The sequence below is a fragment of the Numenius arquata genome, chromosome 2, assembly GCF_964106895.1.
Source record: "Numenius arquata chromosome 2, bNumArq3.hap1.1, whole genome shotgun sequence".
Taxonomy (NCBI): Eukaryota; Metazoa; Chordata; class Aves; order Charadriiformes; family Scolopacidae; genus Numenius; species Numenius arquata.
In genome coordinates, this window is record NC_133577.1 from 110,561,148 (window position 1) to 110,582,141 (window position 20,994).

Below are 20,994 nucleotides of genomic sequence, written 5' to 3' on the forward strand. Positions count from 1 at the left end.
ACTGCATTGTAAGTAGTTTTTGCTCTTTTGAAAAAAGAACTAGATTGTTGAACATTTTTATCACTGGCTACTATAATACCTAAAAGTGGTGAACTATGAGGAAGATTTTATTTAAGATGCCAAGTAAGGGGTAGTACTCAAAAAAGAGACTTGAAACTTTTTTAATTTGTTGGTCTGATTTGGAAGCAGCTCTATGAGAATGTAGTACAGTCATTTTCTAGTGTGTTCTGTTAATTAAAATTCAGGAGGCATTTTCCTGTTCCCTGGCTTAACTGAAGTTTTTGCTGTGCTTTTGTTCCATATCTGAATAGATGTTGTTGAAAGCCAAAGTGTAAGGGAGAACTTTTCAAAGACGGCATGACTCACTGAACGGTGAGAATATCACAAAGTGTACAGGCAGCTGTGTTCACAAGACTTGTTTTAAACTGACAGTTAACTTTTCAGCTGAAGGTAAGCATGAAGATTTTTAACTGTTGAAAAATCTGCAGTAACTTTATTCTAATGTAAGATACTACTCAAGATACTTGAACAGACTGGTAAGCAGTGAGGTGAACATAAAAAGGGCAAAGTGAACAAGAAAAATGGTTGATACTGGGTAAATTAGAAAAAGTTCGCTGCAGCTGAGTTACTGTGAGTATATGAGTTCATTGGACTCTTAGTGAAGTCTGTCATTTTAGATACCTGATAAGAAGTGTTAAAATCAAATATAAGTTAATATCTAAACATGTTTAAATATCTTTTCTGACCTAGAGTTTAAAAAGAAAAGAAGAAAGCAAAAAGCTTTGGTTAAAGAGTTATCCTGAAACTAAACACCTCCAAAAATGGTTCTTAGATCTTGAAATAAAAGTCTATTGAGGTATTATAGATACACAAACTTTCATTTTCTTGGTGTTTATATGGTATTACTATGAAATGTGGCTATAGGATGCAATTTACTTACCAGTATGTCAGTAAGTTGTTAGAATGCTTACATATTTTGAAATGTAAATACAGCTCATTACTAAAAATAGATTTTATCTTAAATAGACAAAAACCTAGTTGAGCACTGATCTGAGTATGTGAAGGAACTAAATTGTATTTTTGATCTTTCTTCATAATTTTCATTACTATTATTATTTAATTGCCTTTGTGAAGTGTTATGACCAGGGAAGAAGGTTACAGAGAAGAATTTAGCTATGACAGGATGCCAACTTTGGAGCGTGGAAAACAAGAGAATGGAAATTATATACCAGATATCAAATCCAGTGACCTTCAGCTATCAAAGAGGCTGCATCCTTGCTTTAGTTACAGAACATGGATCTTTTCTTTGCTGATGGGAGTAAGTACTTTAAACGATACGAAATTTAAAAGTGGAGGTGAGGTCTTGGTGCCCAATAATCTGTTCTGTTTCACGTCGTTTGGGGACTCACAATTTCATCCTGATAGTATTGAATATAAATATTTGTACAGAAAGGAACATATTTAGCAAATTTAGAATGTAACACTTAAGTGACTAATGGTATTCTTTGGATAATTCTGCACTAATCAAAGATGCTATATGAAGGCTGATTTTTATCTTTAATATTTGTCACATAGCATAAACAGAATAAGTGTGGTAGTGGTAAATATCATCCCGTGTGTGTATAAGCACTGCCTTTTGGGAAAGGATGTAAAGTATCCTGATCGTATGCATTCTCTTAACATATTTTTAACTGTTAAAAGTACTTTACTTGCCATGATAACATTTTGGCATTAAAAATATATATAGTACTTAAGTGCCACTTTCATCTTTCAGGCTTCAGTACTCATGTAGTTATTTAGTAGAATCTTCATGTAGTGAAGTATATACATCTGGTTTTTACATGAATGTCAGTGATTTGAATTTTTGTGTCACTGCTAGAATCATAGGACATTGATCTTGCATGTACATCGTATGCTTCTTTGTGTTCTGAGCCAAGTTGATAAAAGTTCATTATAGCAATTAAAAATTGATCTTTTCTTTTTCTGTCTGCTCTTGTGTTTTGAAGAGTAATTTTTATTGAGCTAAAAACGTTTCACTGTTAATATGGTAATTACTTATTTTTGCACAGTGAATAAAAGTATTGCCTTATTTTCATGGAAATAGCTGAGCATTTTTTCCTTTCTCACAACTGCAAAACTTGGATTTCCTTTCAGATGTACTGTTACATAAAAAGAGAGCAAAAGAAGAGCTGGCTTTCTTTGTCATTAAATTTTCTGAAACTTAATTGTCAAAAAGGACAACTGTCTTTAATTAGATTTTTCCTTTTTACTGAGTTGTTGTGAATGATTGGAGATACTAATGTTTAATAATCATTTGCTGAAGTAATATTATCAAGAATCATGAATTTTATGGATAAACATAAATGCAATTTTATTAATAAACTAATCCAATAGTTTCCTATTAGATTTTTCTCCCAAGTACTATAACGGTTCCTCTTTCTCAACTCTTCTGAAAGAGAGTGTCCAGAAAGGAAAGTCTGTACACTGGGCAACAGCAGTCATTGTGCACAGAACCTCTACTTCAGGGAGCAGTGACATCAAAGTGGCTGCTAGGATGGACTGTTCTTGTGCAGGAACAATTCAGTATGCTTCAAGCACAATTTTAAGTTGTGTTCTGTAGTGTTCTTCCAGTCTGCCAGAATTCTGTGTGTGCGCGCCTGTACACACATATATGCTATCCTTATTTTCTGTCATTTTTTGACAAGGACTTTTTAAACACCCCTTAATTTTGTAACATGAAAAAAAATGCCCAAATAAAACAAAAGGCCATTCTGTCTCTCAGCTTTCCCAGCCCCTTCAAAGAAATGCCTAGTTTGAGAAATGACAAAGAAAAAATGTCAATAGAATACGCTATTGCTGAGAGTGTAGCTCTGAAAGTTATGAAATAAAGAGAATAGTTAGCAAGAGAAGAGTTGAGCATTTATAGGTGTGCCATTGGACCAAAGCAGGAACAGAGTTTGGAGGGAGACAGGAATAGGTGGAAGTCTATCGTCATTATATCCTAATATTATTTTTGTTACTGTGTTCTAGTTGGTAATTGCCCCACTGCCCATATGCATAATGAATGTTGGTGGAGTCAAGCAGAGAATGCAAAGTAGAGGCTTAGTTGTGGTTTCTGAAACATTTTTACCACTGAACACTGCAATTACCTTTTGAGCATTTTATTAGGTATTTGCCAAGTCAGAGCACAATGCCTGATTCAAACTGTATTGTTTCAAACGGTATTGTTCAGTAGTGAGTCTTGGTAACCAGCAAAACATCTTCTTCAGAACTCAGTGTGTTTTGATATTTTGCTTCAAAATTATTCACACAAAGACTGGATTATTAAATGTTCATCAGTAGCCTAATTTGAAGGGAATTACTAATTTGCATGTGACTAGTTGCTTTTCAAAAAATACTTTTATTCATATTAATTTATCTTATTTGTTGCTTTGCAGACTTGCCTCCTTATTACTTCTGGCTTTTCACTATATCTGGGAAATATTTTTCCATCTGAAATGGATTATTTACGTTGTGCAGCAGGTTCAGTAAGCATTCTTAATTATTTGCTGTGGCTGTTTGACAGCAAAATCAGTAGTAAATAGTTTTTGTGGGTTTGTTTTCTTTTTATTCTGTCTGTCTTTTTACTGCTTTCTTCATGGAAGATTTAATTCTATATAACAGTTCATTAAATGGGTTTTCATAAAGACAACTGGTTTGTGCTACCATTTTTGTTAACCAGCTCACCACTGGAATATGGTAGTTATCCGCATGAACAATTTTTTCTGTGCTTGATTTTAAGAAAATTTGCATGAAGTATTTGGGCAGTTTCCTAGCTAAATGCTATCAGAATGTATTTCAGATTGTATTTATTTCAAAGTATTACTTTTTCTATGTATTTTGCCAGGTACTGAAGCAGACTAGAAAGTTCTCTTGAATGTCATTACTTTATTAGTAAAATATGCGTTAAGGTTGTCTGACGTTTTCCAGAGTTCAGTATTTTTTACTGTATTTTTAGGGACTTATATTTGTTTTACTGTATTGTATGTGTTTGATGTATACATGTTAGATCTGTGTGCATAAGATGAATCTGATATACTTGTTCATTTCAGGATTCTGTTCTGTCATTGTTATTTTTGCAACTTGACTTGCAGATTTGTGTTGTTAGGTACAAGACTAATGCTTTACTTTAAACAAACAAGTCCCAGGAGTTCCTCTGTGAATGAGTTGTCACTTATGTTTCTGCCAGAGGCATTAGAATAAAGTTGGAGTGGTTTTTGAAGTTAATGTCTTCACTGATGTGTTATTCTCTGCAACATTACTATTAGTTACTGAGATGTCTCTTTTTCTGCCCCAAATCTTGTCTCTCTGTGTTTATTCAGAGTTTCCAAAGACCTGGTAGGTGCAGAAGGTTATTACATTGGGTTTGAATGCTTGCTGTGGGTAAAGATTTGGGTGTCTGTGTGTGAGCAGGGTGTTACAGTTCCTACTGCGGATAATGGAATCAATATAGTTGGAAGAGCCTGGAGAGCTGTACAGCCAACTGACCACCAAGCGTCTCATTTAGCATGAGCTGACTTGCTCTCCAGACTTTTTGACTTGTAGTAGGATTCATTTGCCTAAACATAGTTACAAAGTCTTCTAGAGACTCTAGGGTATCCATGAAAAAAAGGATGTTTTAATTATGTTAAATACAGGTCATTTAGGTGTTAAGGAAGTGCTGCCAAGAACTTTAAATGCCGCTATTAATCTAGTTATGGTGGTTCCATTGTTAAGCCATCAGTGCTCAGATATGTGAAAAGATAATTAATAAAGAAATGCAGCATTTGTTACATGATTTGTTATTTAACATGGAAACATTTTTAATAATTTTAGTTGAGTATATTTTTATTTGCTTATTAGTATGTTGTAACATTATGTATTTGTGGATCTGTAATGGTACCATACCTATTGGGGTGGGGAACAGCTGAAGCATAGAGAAATTACTTTGTGAAACTTTCACTTATGTATGATTTTTCCATTTAGCTCTGCCCTTAAGTATAGAAACACAGTTCCTAGTGAATATATTGGAGATCCCAGGCACAATTCTTACAGTGTAATTTGACTCAAAAGATCAGTTTTTACAAAGTTCTTCAGAGCTGTGTTGAGACTGGCCAAATTTTAGCTTACACAACCATGACTTTGTTGAAAAGAACGTGGAGGCCCAGTTTGGGAGTAGCAGTGTTTTTCTTTTCCCGCTGAAGGATCTCAGGCCTTCTAGAGTTAATTTAAACTAACAAAGGCGTGAAATGCCTCATGAAAGACTTTCTTTCTTTCCTTTACCCATCACATAGTGCTGGGTAGCTAGTCAAAACTGAAGGATATGCAAGGAGTGTTTAAACCTCTTGTAATCTTCAGATACTGATTGTAATTAATGATCTCAGACAAGAGTGACTGACTTTCCTCAGAGTTGCTGATTTCCTATTTGTCTAAGTTAACTGAAATATGAATTAAGACCAAATAAAATACATGTACAGAAACATATATGAAATTATTTGTGCAGAATATCCCACTAGTCTTCTCTTTTAATTTTCCCAGTGTATTCCTTCAGCAGTTGTGAGCTTTGCTATAGCAAGGAATAAAATTAATGTGGTAAGTATAAGATTTTACTGACAATTTTTTTTTTGTTTGTTTGGTTTTTTTCCCTGTGGTTAAAATGAGAGAGAAACCCATTCTGAAACTGTTTTTCAGATCCCAAATTTTCAGATTCTATTTGTCTCTACATTTGCTGTTACAACAACGTGTTTAATTTGGTTTGGATGCAAACTTGTCCTCAATCCATCAGCTATAAATGTAAGTTACTAAAAGAATTACTAATTAATGCTACATTTATCTTTGTTAAAAAAAAAAGAGGCGGGGAGTGAGGTAGGTGGAAATCACATGTAATTATGTTACTGTAAATACCCCAGTATTCCTACTTAGTCTTTGAGGAGAGATCATAGAGCGGTAACTTTACTTTTCTGAGTAAGACAAGACTGGAAAATTTACATCAAAGATGGAAACCAATGTGGCTAGAAGATGCTAGAAGATGTACAGCTAACTTAGAGGAGATTAATATGGAAATGACTTTGCTGTCTTGTATTCAAAGTTCAAAAACATGAATTTGGTCTTCAAATGTGATCCAGTTTGATCAACTGACTGTTTATTTTTCTGTTGACTGTAGCAAGTTTTGTTTGTTTTTTGTTTGTTTTTTTTTTTTTTTTTAAGAGCAGGGTCAGAAGAGAAAATTGAAATTAGTAGCTCATCTGTAGATTAGCCAATTTTTAGGGCTGAATTGTGCTGAAATGAGGTGTCTCAAGCAGTGCTACTTCTAGGACATTTCATCATCAGATTAACTATAATCCTTTCCTGGTTCTTCTTTGATGGGTAGTTTTGCTTGTGAGGCTACCAGGAAATAAACTTTTGATTAACATTTTTCTTATACATCATCAACAAAGAGAATGCAGCAGTTACATCGTTTGACGCATATGTATTTCCTGCTGGGAAAAGTTCACTGCTTTTGAGTCACAACCTTTTAACATCTGTCTTTGGTAGTCCGAGCCAAACATTAGAACTACAGGGTGTTTTTTGTTTTTTTTTGCTATGGTAAAATGTTCTGGGACCTCTATACTAATAAGAATATTACGAGTATGAGTAAATAACATAGCAACCGGTATTATCCATTGATGAATATTCATAACAGACTATCATAGAATAGCAGTACACAATACAACTACACCATACACTTCATATGAAGGTTAATGATTGCTCTTGGGTGCGATTGTTCAGTTCTTCTCCCTCTGTCGTATCAGCTGTTGTGATATTAAGAGCTCAGCAATAATAATAGCAATCCTATAGTAATATAGCAGATCAGAATTAGTGCTAGTAACAAAAGACTTTTCTAATACAAAAATAGTGCAGAGACTATAGTTTGCTTTGGAATTATCTGTGCTATTTTAATAACATCTGGTTAGTTCCAGATTTCACAGATACTGAACTTTTAAATTAACTGTGTTTATATCCCATTAGAAGGTGCAGTATATCAGGCGAATACTTTCAAATCTGCTTTTTATATTAGGTAACTAAGTCTAGCTTCATGTTTCTGTGTACCTGGCCCAATTTTCAGAGAGATGATGGAGTATTGCAGTCAGTCAGAGCTGTGGAGATTTAGCACTCTGGACAGTCAAATCACTTGAATTCAAGTAATACTAGCTTTAGATGGGGGCAGTTTTGCCCTGTGTTTGATGGGATGGTGTCATGGCCACTGGGTTCTGTGTGTATCCCAGGACAGTTTATACCGGTCTATTCTTTGCACAGCCTTTGCTAGTTTATTGCTAGTGTAGCAGTTCCCTCATGCATTTTCCCTCCTCAAGTGTCTTAGGCTGTTGGAGCTGAATGAATTATGTACAAGACATGGGGGTACTGCTTTTTCCTTTTCCCTTCCTTTCTTGGTAGGGAGTTCTAATATTAGAAACCAGTCCAAGCATTCTGAGAGAAAACAGCAGAGAAGTGTGACTGGAGACTAGCAGACCCTTGGAGCTTCCTTCCCCTGGTAGACAGGATCACAGTGTGGTTGGGACAGAGGAGGGCAATGTCTGCCCAAGAAAGGTGAGCCCAAGGGACTCATTTTGTCACCACAATAAATAGTTTTCACAAGACCCAGTGTGACAAAATTAATTTTGTTTATGCTCTTGAGAAGCTTTGAGCTGGCCCTGTGTGTAAGATCTTAACTTTAGTTACATACTTTTGAAGTGAGTAGTTTTTAGATTGCATAAAAATTTGCATTTTCTATTATTAAATATTAACAGATTTCATATTTTCAAGGCAGATCAAACTATTTGAAAAAAGAGATTAAATTAGACTGGAAAAGTATAAGTGACAAACATTAAATGTATAACAAGGGAAATTCTCACTTTGCCAAATGTTAGTTATCTACAATAATATCCACAAGACATTCTCGGTTATGTGGTTTTAATTCTTTTCGCTTGCCTGTTGCATGTCCATACTGTGTTGTTGATCACTGAATAAAGACAAATCAGGATAATTGTGTGTGCAAAGCTGACTCTGAAGCTTTTTTGAAGCTTTTTTGTCTTAAGAGTTATTCATGGTACTGACTTACTCTCCTCTTTGAAGGATACTGTTTCAGTGAGGCAGTCTCACTGTTTGGCAGCTCACTGCCAGCGATTTTCCATTACCCATGTGGTACAAAGAAAATGTTGAATACCATCTCTTTAACTGTTCTTTCATCATCATATTTATTTTCCCTCTCCATGGGAAACTGCACAAGAAAATAATAGTAGGTCTGATGTGAAATCACTGCCAGTAGTTTAAAAGCAGTTAGACTCATTAAAAAGGGTAAGTTTATCCAATTAAGACAATTAATATTTAACACTCCCCCTTCTCCTTCCATAAAGGATCTGGGTCCTTCATTAGTGTTACTCATGTTGATGGATAACTCCACAAAATTACTTTAAATAGATAAATGGAATGCAAGATACAAGCCATGTCCTAGACTGTGACTGTGTGACACCACTCCAGTGGTGTGCAGTTCAGTAGTTAGTTTACAATCAACATGAAGAATGTGATCTGTTAAAGATGCAAACTACCCCTGCTACCACTCTGTTCCTTCCCAGCTCTCAGAGTAAGAAGCCTGATGGATAAAAATGAGTGAAACCTTGGGCCTGTTGGCCACTGTACCTGAAAGGGTTCAGATCTTGAACAGGACTTGGATTAGCTCCAAATTGAGTAGATACATTTATTGCCTCCTTGTGATTTGAGTGTCTATACCTCCATTATTGTAGAGATGATCCAGTCACTGGGACCCTGCAGTACAGTCTTGTTTGCCTCACTGTAGATGGCTAAGGCAGGATTCTGTGGCCTGAACTTAAGCATCTCTTATTTTAAATGTGCTGTGAGATATTCTGCCCGACTTCTGCTTCTTCCCTGGATGGGTGAGAATCTCCCATCAGTCCTCTGGCATACATCCCATTCATGTAGGCACATTCAATATGCTTGAGTATTTCAAATGGCATTAGCAGCCAGTATAATTGAACCCCACCTCTAGCTACCAGTTGGCCCAATAGCTTTTGGGGTTCCCTCTCTTGTCTGTATAGACTGGGTCTTCACTGACAGTAGTGGAAGCCTAGGCAGCATGGATGCACACAGATACCGGAGTGTAGGTGCTTGATTGTGTTGCCTGACCATAAGCATGTATCTCCATTAGGTATGTGCTGGCTTGAGCTGCCTTGCTGCAGCCACTGGTCCAGGAGTGCCTCAATCTCCTTTAGGTCCTCTGTCTATTTTTCAGACCTGTGCAGATGTATTGACACATCTGTAGGGTATCTTAAACCGAGTTAAAAATACACATTTAAGCAACTATATTGAACTTTAAATTATTTAATCATGAAATTTATTCATCCCTTTCATGCAGTTTCAGTGAACCATGGCTTTAACATCTGTTGCAGGTTCAGAGCACATTGGATTAAGGTTGTGCTAATCTACTGCTTTCTACCCAGTTACACTTGCATGTTCCGTAGTCATGGAAGAGGATTAGGGACACAGTTTACTTGGTTCTCTGCATCTGGTGGTAGATTTTATGTATAGTGGTAGTTGTAGAGATAATTTTCTGTAGTGCTTAGAGATCTAACATTGAATTTCCCATTGTTACACATGGTATAAAAAGATACTTACTTCTAGCTTTAGCTGTATTTCTGTTTAAAAAATAAAAACAACAAACCCACCCAAATTCCAAAACCGGAGCTGAGATATTTTTGCTTTGGTCTAGGGGTGTTGAACTAATTTCATGAGTGGAAGGCTCTATCTGATATTCTAGACATGTCATATCAGAAAAAAAGTACCGGAAAAATAAAAGTAAAAAGTAAAATTTAAAAATCTAACATATTTACTGTTAACTTTTTTTTTTTTCAGTTTCTGTTATTTACTTATAGCTATCACTAAATGAGCTAGTCCAGTTTAGTTATAGTGCTTCTGGACTCAAGCTTCTACGTCTACTTGGCTCTGCACTGCATAGTGTGGCCTTGCCTTCCCACCCTCCCACATCAGTACCAGCACTACATGTCAAATCATGTCCAAATCATAGGAATTTGCAGGCTGGATTAAATTGTTCTGCAGGCCACATGTTTGACAACTCTTCTTTTGCCAAATAATGTCTTTATTCTTCATGCTAGCACTTTCCCTAGAAGCTTGCCACTATGACTTTTATTGCTGTTTGTGGCTCTAGTACGACTGTGCAGTCTGTTGTGTACTGCAAGGCACATAGTTGCAATTATCATTTCCCGAGAAGGATGAATTTCAGTACCCAGAAAAGCCTCTCAAATCTGCCACTTATGATCTTTTTCAAAAGACGTGTGCTGCAAGATACGTGGCAGAGAAAAACAGATTTGGTCATCTACAAAACAGGTCTGACATGAGGGAATAATATAATTCTGTTCCTTTGCCCAATGGCCTGACCTAACCCGCAAATGTTTTCTTGGGCTGCCAGGGGAAAAACATGGTGCTTTTGAAGACAAGAGAGGGAGAATCACTCTAACTTGCATGCCTGTAGAAAGTTATTCAGCCCATGTAGATAATCTACCTCTTTTCATGGCATAATAAGCAACCAAAGAGAAATATCAAGTGTTCATTCACTTATTCATCTCTTGAAGATGAGCAGCGGCAAGAGGAATGGCAGCATCCATGTTTTTGCACAGTAATGTAGTCTGTTAGACCTGTAAGAGTTGTGAAATCATGAATAGTGTTCATCCATGCTCTGCTAGCATTAGGTAGAGCACAGAGATAGGATTCTTGGCCCTGTTCTTGGGATTGTGTTTTCATTCGGCATTGCACATTGTATCGCACCATTTGGATTGCAGCGTAAGGTTTGGGAGCCTGTGGACCTACTTCCTGACCCCCAAGTCGATTGTCTTAGCCCTGGGCTAGTCAGGCTTGCTTTTGTTTGTCCTCTTTCTGTTCCTGTCAATCTTCCATGATTTGCTGCAGTGTTCTGGTTTCACATGGGAGGTCCTTCAAAATGCAAATATAGCCAGCAATCACCCCCTTGTCCTTGAGTGCTCTTTTGGAACAGTGATAAAATCTTCAGGCAGAATATTCCCATAAATGAAATAAATGGGTTTTCTTCTTAGGTTAGGCATTCAGACTATTATGTTGACAGCTAAGTGTTGCCCTAGAAATTCATCAAGAACCAAGAAAACAGTTAACAAAGTATCTATTTAATAGATATAATAGATATGTCTAAATGTCGCCAAAAATAGATGAACTGCTGGATCCTGCTAGATGCAGCCCCCTTCTGTATTTTTCATATGGAAGATGTAACTCATTTATGTCTGGGATTTTACTGACAGATAAATTTCAACTTGATTCTACTTATTCTGCTGGAAATCTTCATGGCAACTACTGTGATCATTTCAGCTAGGTCTACTGAAGACTGTTGTACGAGAAAGAAAGTAGGTACCCTTAATGATTAAAAACGTCTTTTTTTTTTTTGGTGTTTAAAAATACTAGATTTTTGCTGTATTACATACATTGACAAGTTACTGGTGACTCCAGTATATAATTTCATATTACACAGAGTCATAGAATAGTTTGGGTTGACAGGGACCTTTAAAGGCCATCTAGTCCAGCTTCCACTGCAATGAGCAGGGACAACTTCTACTAGACCAGGTTACTCAGGGCCCCGTCCAACCTGACCTTGAACGTTTCCAGGGTTGGGGCATCTACTACCGCTCTGGGCAACCTGTTCTAGTGAAACTAGGTTCCATGGTGAAACTAGATTTGAATAATAAATAAAAGTACTGTACTAAACAGTAAGAGCCTCTTCTATCTTAAAGAGTGCAATGAGTCCTCTGCAAAATGACCTGTTGCAATTTTACAGCACAGGGTTGTTTGAGTACCTTATGAAGAGGCATGGCAAATATTTTATTTCTGGTTTATAGAACAAAACTTGGTGATGTATGAAACATTGGAATACTGTGACTTATATGTAGGCAAGCAATGCCTTTTTGAAGCCTGAGGTGGGGAAAGTATTCGTGATGTATGCCAATTTGGTGGTATCTGGACAATGAATATTGGCTTCAGGATTTGGGGCTATAGATAAAATTTTCTTTAGTCACAAGTGCTCTCCCAAATCCCACCCTCATTTTTCTGCAACAGTACTTCTTGTAGTTAATAATGAAGCAAATGTGCTGTGCCATTTTGTGTTTGTATTGCTTGCTAGATAAAGCAGTTACTGTTTATCCACATCAGTAAAATCTGAAGGCTCCGGAAGAAAGTGTGCATTTTGAAGTTGGAAAGGGGAGACAAGGTGACCATATTTCATTTTTGAACAGTGATTGTATTGCAGCTAATTAGGAAATACTTCATTTGTTTTTAATGTGATTGATGTGGTCTGACACCGGTGAACACTGGTGTGTCACTGTCAGATCTGATGGGCCAACCAGAATTGTATGCCACCATTAGGATCTGTAACAGGTTGTACAACGTATTAGAAAAAAATGTATTGCTTTCTGTATTTTTTTGATCATGACTTTTTATTCTCCTCTAGAATACTGCGTATGACAGTACCATAGTTTTGAGCAATGTCAGCTTTCCTACTCGGATTCTGAAGTCGTACTCAGTAAGAAAACCTTTGTTTTCTTTCATTACATCAGTTTGTTCTTTCATCTTTATAAGCGCTAAGCTTCTTTAAAGCCAGGAAGAGATCAGTGTAGGTAAGAGCTGAAATAATAAAGACAGAAATGAGAAATACAGCTTAAATTTTTTCCTTTTAGAATATTGCAAGATAAATGATAACTGCCACGTATGACTTCAGGATAAAATAGTGTAAACTGAACTGTCATTCAGTGGAGCTAATAAATGAGAGCCTGAATATGTATAATGAAGCTAATCTTTTTTTCACATAAGCTAGCTAGAGTTTTGCTGTATTTTAGATCTGAAAAACATTGACTTAATGCATAGCTAATAGCATAAATGCATTTTTTCCTTCCAGTGAGTTCCTTTCTATATGCAAATAGGAAATTTGGTGTTCAAATGCACTGTTAATAATTTGTGTGTTCTTCTTTGGTTTAGGTAATTGAGGTGATTATTGGAATTTCATCAGTATTTGGTGGAATAATTGCTTTGAATATGGATGTTCTAGTGTCAGGTCCATATCTTTCAGTAACATTCTTTTGGATCTTAGTTGCTGTAAGTAGTGCAGAATGAAGGTACTCTTAAAACAATGTCTTTGATTTTTTAATTTTTTATTTTATTTTATTTTTCCTCTCCCTACAGGAGTATTTTTTTGGCCCTAATACTAATTAGCAATTGTTGCTTAGCAAATAAATTAGCGCTTCAATATACTTAATATATTTATGCAATATGATTGTTCTATTTTATTTACAGTACTTTGTTTCTTATAAAATGTTCTGATACATTTTCAGTCCTCAGTTCAGTAAAATCGAAATGAGTAATAAAACAAGGCTATTGGAGGTGAAGTGTTTTGTCAAACACGTCCTAGGTATTAGAATATTTCAGGCTGCAAACTAAAAAGTTGAGTTTAGTTTTAGCGTGGTAGAATCCTTAGAACATCACCTTTAGCCTGTCAGCCTCAACTGTCCTAAAAGCCTGAGTCTGATTGGTAGCCCTTGTCATTAATAACAGCCTGCAGCTAGGAGCAGTGCATTCATGAAGGATGCTGTGCTACCCACAAATTGAACCAATTGAGAAAGAAAACAATGAACATTAGATTTATATATGGCTACTATGTCTGGAAAATCCCTCAATATGAAGTGGAAAAAGATCATAAACAAGTTTGTCAACTTTCACAATTCATAAAGTTCAGTAGAGTTCATTAGGTTTTTATCTAGAAGTATCAAGTTTGTATGTGTAGGTTTAATACATGTTACTCATTAAATTCTAGTTAAATGAAGATGAGGTTTATCTCCATTTGAGTAATTGATTCCTTATACTGTCATAATAAGTCTATACAGATTTACCTTTTCAGGAAATTTGACTAGTTGGAATCACTGTAACTGAATTGTAGCTTGTATAATTTTCAAGTAGATAAATATTTATTTTCTTACGCTTTTTTGTTTAGTGCTTTCCAAGTGCTATTGCAAGTCACGTAGCTGCTGAATATCCCAGTAAATGTCTGGTAAGTGTGTAAAATTCCTGGATTTTGTCATTAGAGTGGAGTAATGCTAAGGAAGCCTGCCTGTGATAGTGGATGCTACTGATACTTGCTCACTTGTTTTTAGTTACTTCAACAAAATGTGATAGAAACATGTAGCACGAGTATAAGCCAATATTCCTGACAAGAAATCCAGTAGGTCCTTTGGAGACTTAATTCCACCAATTGTAGAAAATAATTCAAAGGACTGTTTGTTATTTGTTTTCTTTTTTTTTTTTTTTTTTTTTTTTTTTTGATACCGGTTCCTTGGGAATGGATACTACTATAATAGGGAAATGACACACCTCATACGGTGTACCCAGAACTGCTTTCATGCTCCTGAGCTGAGGTCCTTTCCATCCTGTCTCCTTTTATTATGAGCCGTGGTTTCTGAAAGAAGAAAATTAGGTGTGCAGGCTGCACTGGATCTAGAGCCTATTTTAAACAAATTCCTCATCTCCACGACCGACAGCAAGGATTAAGAATACTCAGTAGAATGCATTTATTCCTTAACTGTCCCAGATGTGTAGTTAAGCCTCCTTGAAACATCTGTTCTAAGTTATAGTCATGCAACAATATTTAAGTCAGTAATGATGCATGACCACAACTGAAGTGAGAATTTGATCCTGTAGGATGATATTTGAATGAAAACTTGGCTGCTATTGTATTGAAATAAATTTGCACTGAGATTTATTTGCATGGTTATTTTAGGTTGTAAGTCTGCAATATCTGCTGTTAATTCTCATTATTTCATACAAACTGAAGCATAAATGATACTTCTGTACTGGCTCTCTAAATTGGGTATTGCTTCCTCTATCTGCATATGAAAAGCACTTTTAAAATCAAACAAAAACCCCATCATCCATATTAAATGGAAAATAAATTGCAAAACAACAGGGTTTTGGCTAGGAAACTTAATTTATTCAAAGCTTGCTTCTGTGTCTCCATGCAATGTGGATGGCTCTTTATTTGTCTCATATGTGTAATCTTACACACTTTTATTATTCTTGCTCCAAGGAGATATAACTCACAAATCAAAGTGTTAACTTTTTTTTATTCTTATTTAACATTTATTATGTTATTTTTTAGGTTGAGGTCCTGATTGCCATTAGCAGTGTTACCTCTCCTTTGTTGTTCACAGCTTCTGCATACTTATCCTTCAGTATCATGCAAGTTGTTGACATCTTTAAAAGTTATCCACCTGCTGTTAAAGTATGTATTTTTATGCAATTGAAAAATTAACATCTACCTATTACAGTAGCAACACAAGAATGAATTAGGAATTATAAGAAGACAAGGTACTGCATTATAAAGGTTGAATAAAATGTTATAGAAATGATTCAAAAACCCTTATGTGACTAATGATATAATTTTGTTAAATCTGTTGCCACCCCGGAATTACAGTTTAAAAAGAATGGTATATTATTATAAAGAATCACTGAAAATAGTATGTAATATGCTGGACTCTTTAAGGTTTTTATAAATCTGTGGTATATAAATTAAAGATTCTAGATTTACTTGAAGAATACATTTTTCTGTTTCTTAGGATGTCTACCAGCAGGTGACATGTTGGGATTGTAAATTTACACCTGGATTCATTCAAAGCCTGGATTGGGGCAGAGAAGAAAAAAAGTTTGCAAAACTTAAAGCATTTCAATATGAAGTTTTACCAGTGCTGAAGAGCTTTTTACAGCTTTACTGTCAAAGTGTTTTGCAATCCATGGTGATGTTCAAAGAACTGTTTATGGGGATTAAAATAGTGTCAATAAGAGTCTTGATTCTTAGTACCCACTAGTCCTTATGTAGTCTTGTAATTTTAGAAGAAGAGAGAGTTTAATAAACTGAGACTTACGGACTGGAAAACTAGCTTTTGAGTATGTGATCCTGTTTTGATACTGGAGGAGCATAGTATGTTGTTGGACCTCAGGAAGTGGCCACAGCTTACATGCTGTCTTTAAGTAGCTTCTCCTGTTGCATATGTTGGAGACAGAAGACTGGACTGTCTGGACAGTTGGTGTGACCCTGCAGAGTATTTCTTACGTTCTTATGCTGCTCTGTGTCTGGATGCAGCAAGGGTGGGCTGCAAAGGGGGGTGAACAATGGAGCAGAAGGTGACAGGACAGACAAGGACAGTGACATTGGCAAGGGGTGCAGTCCTACAGTACCCCAAAAAAACCCCAAAACAAGGCAGGTCTGGCCATGGTAACCAGGTTCAGCTAATAGTTCAGTGATTGCCAGACAGATTCACAGTAGTGAGGCAGAACCAAGGTCAGCCAGGAATTCAAGTCAGTGGGGCAAGGTCAGAGCCAGCAAGGCACAAGGCCAGGCCCAGGCATAGCTGCAACACTGCTCGGGTCAGAGGCTCTGTGTTTTAGAGGGTGATTTCCTCAATTCTGTTCTATTTCTAGAGGAAAAGATCATTTGGCAAATTAATATTTTGTTAAAAATTATGGATCTGTTCTACTTTGAGCAAACTCAGGCATTCAAATTTTAATTGAAGCTTCATGCTGAAATAAACAGTAAATTATAATTTGGGTTAAAAAATGAAATCTAGATACAAATCTCAAGGGGTGGGAATGGCAGGAAATATTTTATTCAGGTAGTTAACAGCATATTTAATGTCTCTCTTCTCAGCAATCTTATGATGTACTCCTGTTGCTTCTGATGTTGATGCTGCTAATTCAGGCATGTCTTACTATTGGAACAGTAATACAGTGTGTAAATTACAAGACAAAAATGAAACTACATGATTCGTCTTGGACAGCATCACAGGTTAAGAAACAGGAATACAGAACAACAGAGGTATGTATTTATACTCATAACATTTAAAAATCTGTATTTAAAAATACATTTTTGGTAATGTGTTACATAATTCAGATCACAACTAAAAGCTGCTCTGTAAAGCTGTAAAGGTCATAGAATCATAGAATCATAGAATCATCTAGGTTGGAAAAGACCCTTGGGATCATCGAGTCCAACCATCTACCCTACTTCCAAAGTTTCCCTACGCCATATCCCCCAACACCACATCTAAGCAACTCTTAAACTCATCCAAGGATGGTGACTCAACCACCTCCCTGGGCAGCCTGTTCCAGTGTCTGATCACTCTTACCGTGAAGAATTTCTTCTTAATGTCTAGTCTAAACCTACCCTGTTGCAACTTGAAGCCATTCCCTCTTGTTCTATCTCTATTTGCTTGTGAGAAGACACCAGCACCAACCTCTCTACGATGTCCTTTCAAGTAGTTATAGAGAATGATGAGGTCTCCCCTCAATCTCCTCTTCCTCAAACTAAACAGTCCCAGCTCCCTCAATCGTTCTTCGTACGACTTATTCTCCAGGCCCTTCACCAGCTTCATTGCCCTCCTCTGTACCCGCTCCAGCACCTCGATATCTCTCTTGTATTTAGGTGCCCAAAACTGGACACAATACTCGAGGTGTGGCCTCACCAGTGCTGAGTACAGGGGGACAATCACCTCCCTCCTTCTGCTGGTCACACTATTTCTAATACAAGCCAGGATGCCATTGGCTTTCTTGGCCACCTGGGCACACTGCTGGCTCATATTCGGCCGCTTGTCAATTAGAACCCCCAAGTCCTTTTCCGCCAGGCAGCTTTCCAGCCACACTTCCCCAAGCCTGTACTGATGCATGGGGTTGTTGTGGCCCAAGTGCAGGACCTGGCACTTGGTCTTGTTAAGTTCATACCGTTAATGTTGGCCCATCCTTCCAACCTATCTAGGTCTCTCTGTAGAGCCTCCTTGTCCTCATGCAGATCAACACTCCTGCTTAACTTGGTGTCATCTGCGAACTTACAGATCATAGAATCATAGAATCATAGAATGGTTAGAGTTGGAAAGGACCTTAAAGATCATCGAGTTCCAACCCCCCTGCCATGGGCAGGGACACCTCCACTAGAGCAGGTTGCTCAAAGCCCCATCCAGCCTGGCCTTGAACACTTCCAGGGATGGGGCATCCACAACTTCCCTGGGCAACCAGTTCCAGTGCCTCACCACCCTCACAATAAAGAATTTCATTCTGGTATCCAATCTAAATCTCCCCTCTTCCAATTTAAAACCATTACCCGTTGTCCTGTCACTAGACTTCCTGACAAAGTCCCTCTCCGGCTCTCCTGTAGGCTCCCTTCAGATATTGGAAGGCTGCTGTGAGGTCTCCCCGGAGCCTTCTCTTCTCCAGGCTGAACAACCCCAGCTCTCTCAGCCTGTCTTCATAGGGGAGGTGCTCCATCCCTCTGATCATCTTCATGGCAGATGTTAATACACTGGTGAATTTTGTAATACAGAGATAATATTTTGCTGGTTTATTGGTAACTGTGGCATGGCAGACACAGTATCTGTAAATCTGCATCAAGTCCTGTTAAAAGAAAAACAGTTGTAAGGTTAAAGCCCCCTTTTTTTTTTCCCATTTGTAGTATGGGCTCCCAGTTACAGGTGAGGTTCATCATTGTACTAAGATAAAATGATAGTCTTACTGTCCTACTCCACAGGTTGCAGATCCATAATTGCTATTTATATGTCAGAATGAAGTTAGAGAAAAGATGGTGGGCCTTGCATTACCATGTTCTGATAATGAGACAGCCATCTGTCCTTAAGAAAGGAATGGATTTAACCCTTTCAGTACGAGCAAAAGTTTTGGGCTATGGAAAGAGAGTACTTGATATAGTTGTACCTTTCCAAGGCCTGCTGTGGGGGAGTGAATTTACTAAGCTGAGTTATTTCTCTTAAGATCCCTAAACTGCAAATGGGAAGAGTAAGAACCTGGAGCATAGGAACAGCAGTGGGCAAGCTGAGTGAGTGGCTATCTGTGCTGGGCAGTATGAAATAGCGCAGTATGAAATAGCGTGCGGAGGAGGGTCCCTGGAATCCCAGGTCTCTCTGTGTCCTAACTACACTACCAATCAGAATTGGTATTTCCCTCCATTTCGCTCCTACACTTAGAAGTTCAAGCCATGTGTTCAGATACAGATTTGGCACATACTTTTTTTAGAGCATAATGGTGGCAGTATTACTGTTACCACTTTCCATATAGTCGTTCAGGGTAGAGTGCTATTTCAGGGACTGGGGAAACCCAGCTTTCTTCAGCTTGTGTTGGTTAACTACATCCGTCTCCTAGCACAGCACTGTAGCCCTTAGACTTCTCTCACCTCTGCTGTACAGTGCAAAGCACTTTATCCTTTAAAACTAGGAGAGAGTAACTCACATTAACTGGATGCTTATTGCATGGCCCAGCACTAGAAAGAGAGAGTGCTGGATTCAGACCCTGCTCCAGAAAGACCATCTGCAGTGAAACAGCCATGGATAGAAAGCACTGGGAGCAGGGACTGAAATTCAGACAAGTCATTATACAACTGGTAATGGAAAGTGGAAGCTGTGGGTTTATGTCCCCTCGGGCTGCTGATGGCATTCGGCATAGGTTGCTTATTTTCTGGATCTGTGTCTTGATAAAAGATGAAGCCCAGCTGCACTTCTACTGCTGCAAGTCACATGTTGGAGCATAGGTCATGGCATGGCTAAACAGATCTATTCTGGGGTTTATTTACACAAGTATGCTTAGTTTGTGAGTCACTGAGAAACTGGGTGCGAGGTAAATGCTAAAAGGAACACTTTGTCCAGAAAAGCAACACCTTTTTGCTTACCTTTTAGAATTTAAACACATGAATAATGTTACAGGTGAAGCTGTAGGTCCCTTTGGCTTCTCAGAAGTCTGTGTTCTTAGGCAAGAACTTAGTTTGCTTGCGTGTGTGTAGATACATCTTGCTTCAGTTGCAATTTAGGGGGCTACCTCTGGCTTTGGGTTTAGAGATTTAGATGCTAGGGCTTTCAGTCATACTTTGGCAGAAATCTTGAACAAATGTCCTAAGTAACATGTTTAGAATAGGAATTTGGCCAAGTTTCTTGGACCCAAATGTCTCAAATATTATACAATTTATATAATAAATGTATACTATACAATATACAAAACTATACAATTTGCAATGTATAGAATATTTTAGTAGTTCAGACTGTAACTATTCATGTTTACATTCTCCTAGCTTCTCTCAGGTATTTATTTGCTTGAACCTCAGTTTTTTAACCAAAGGATTGTTTCATGTTTCCATTTGTCTGAAATGTGTTTGCTTTTAGGTTTCCAATAATACCTTAAAGGATTTTGACAAAGACAAAGCCTGGAAAGCAGTTGTGGTGCAGATGGCTCAATAGTTTGGATTCTGCAAATGTGACCAATACAGTACAAGCCAATACAGTAAATCAACTTTTTGAATTAAGGCTTAAAAACTTTTGTTTATAAACGCAATATAGTGACAGCAGTAGAGCCAAGGAATAACACAGTAAATTATGTGTCTTTCTAATAATTTTGAAATATGTTTATAATATTTTAACACATCTGCCTTTTCTGTTGGTATCTGTATTCTAGTGTTGCTTTAGAAGATACCTTAGAAAAAAGGTAATGAGTCACATGGATTTATGCTGATGGCAAAGTAAAATATGACAATATGCAGTAGGCTTCATATATTTGCAAGAGATTGTTATAACTGCAGTTATGCAGTCAGTGTAACTGATAAATGCTTTTGTAAAGTTATGAGTACAAGTCATAATTGATATTTTTGCTTATACTTCACTTTTGTAGGAGTTGTGAAGTTGTTTTGCATCTCATTGCTTTTATATAAATAAAAGTCTTTATTATGTGGAAACTCAAGAATGTGGATTGACATTCTAATTGGAGAGGCGAAAACAGGCTACTCTTTCCCATTAAGCTTCCATTTCTGGACTGTTAAATGGGGAAGGGGCTTTCTCTGAGTGGCCAGACACAAAATCTACC

At 37.2% G+C, this 20,994-nt stretch overlaps 1 protein-coding gene across 5 annotated transcripts; it reads left to right on the forward strand.

Moving 5' to 3' along the window:
* Positions 1-1,138: 1,138 nt before the first annotated feature.
* On the forward strand, positions 1,139-20,375 carry MLC1 (modulator of VRAC current 1). Of its 5 annotated transcripts, XM_074168697.1 has the most exons (11): positions 1,139-1,318; positions 3,438-3,527; positions 5,557-5,610; positions 5,710-5,811; positions 11,358-11,459; positions 12,557-12,628; positions 13,081-13,197; positions 14,090-14,146; positions 15,251-15,373; positions 16,796-16,963; positions 20,301-20,375. In XM_074168697.1, exons 1-11 carry the CDS (start codon positions 1,139-1,141, stop codon positions 20,373-20,375), a joined length of 1,140 nt encoding a protein of 379 aa, XP_074024798.1. The 5 variants fall into 5 exon arrangements, with proteins under 5 accessions (XP_074024798.1, XP_074024800.1, XP_074024802.1 ...); XM_074168699.1 differs by lacking the exon at positions 14,090-14,146; XM_074168701.1 differs by lacking the exon at positions 5,710-5,811.
* Positions 20,376-20,994: the final 619 nt, after the last annotated feature.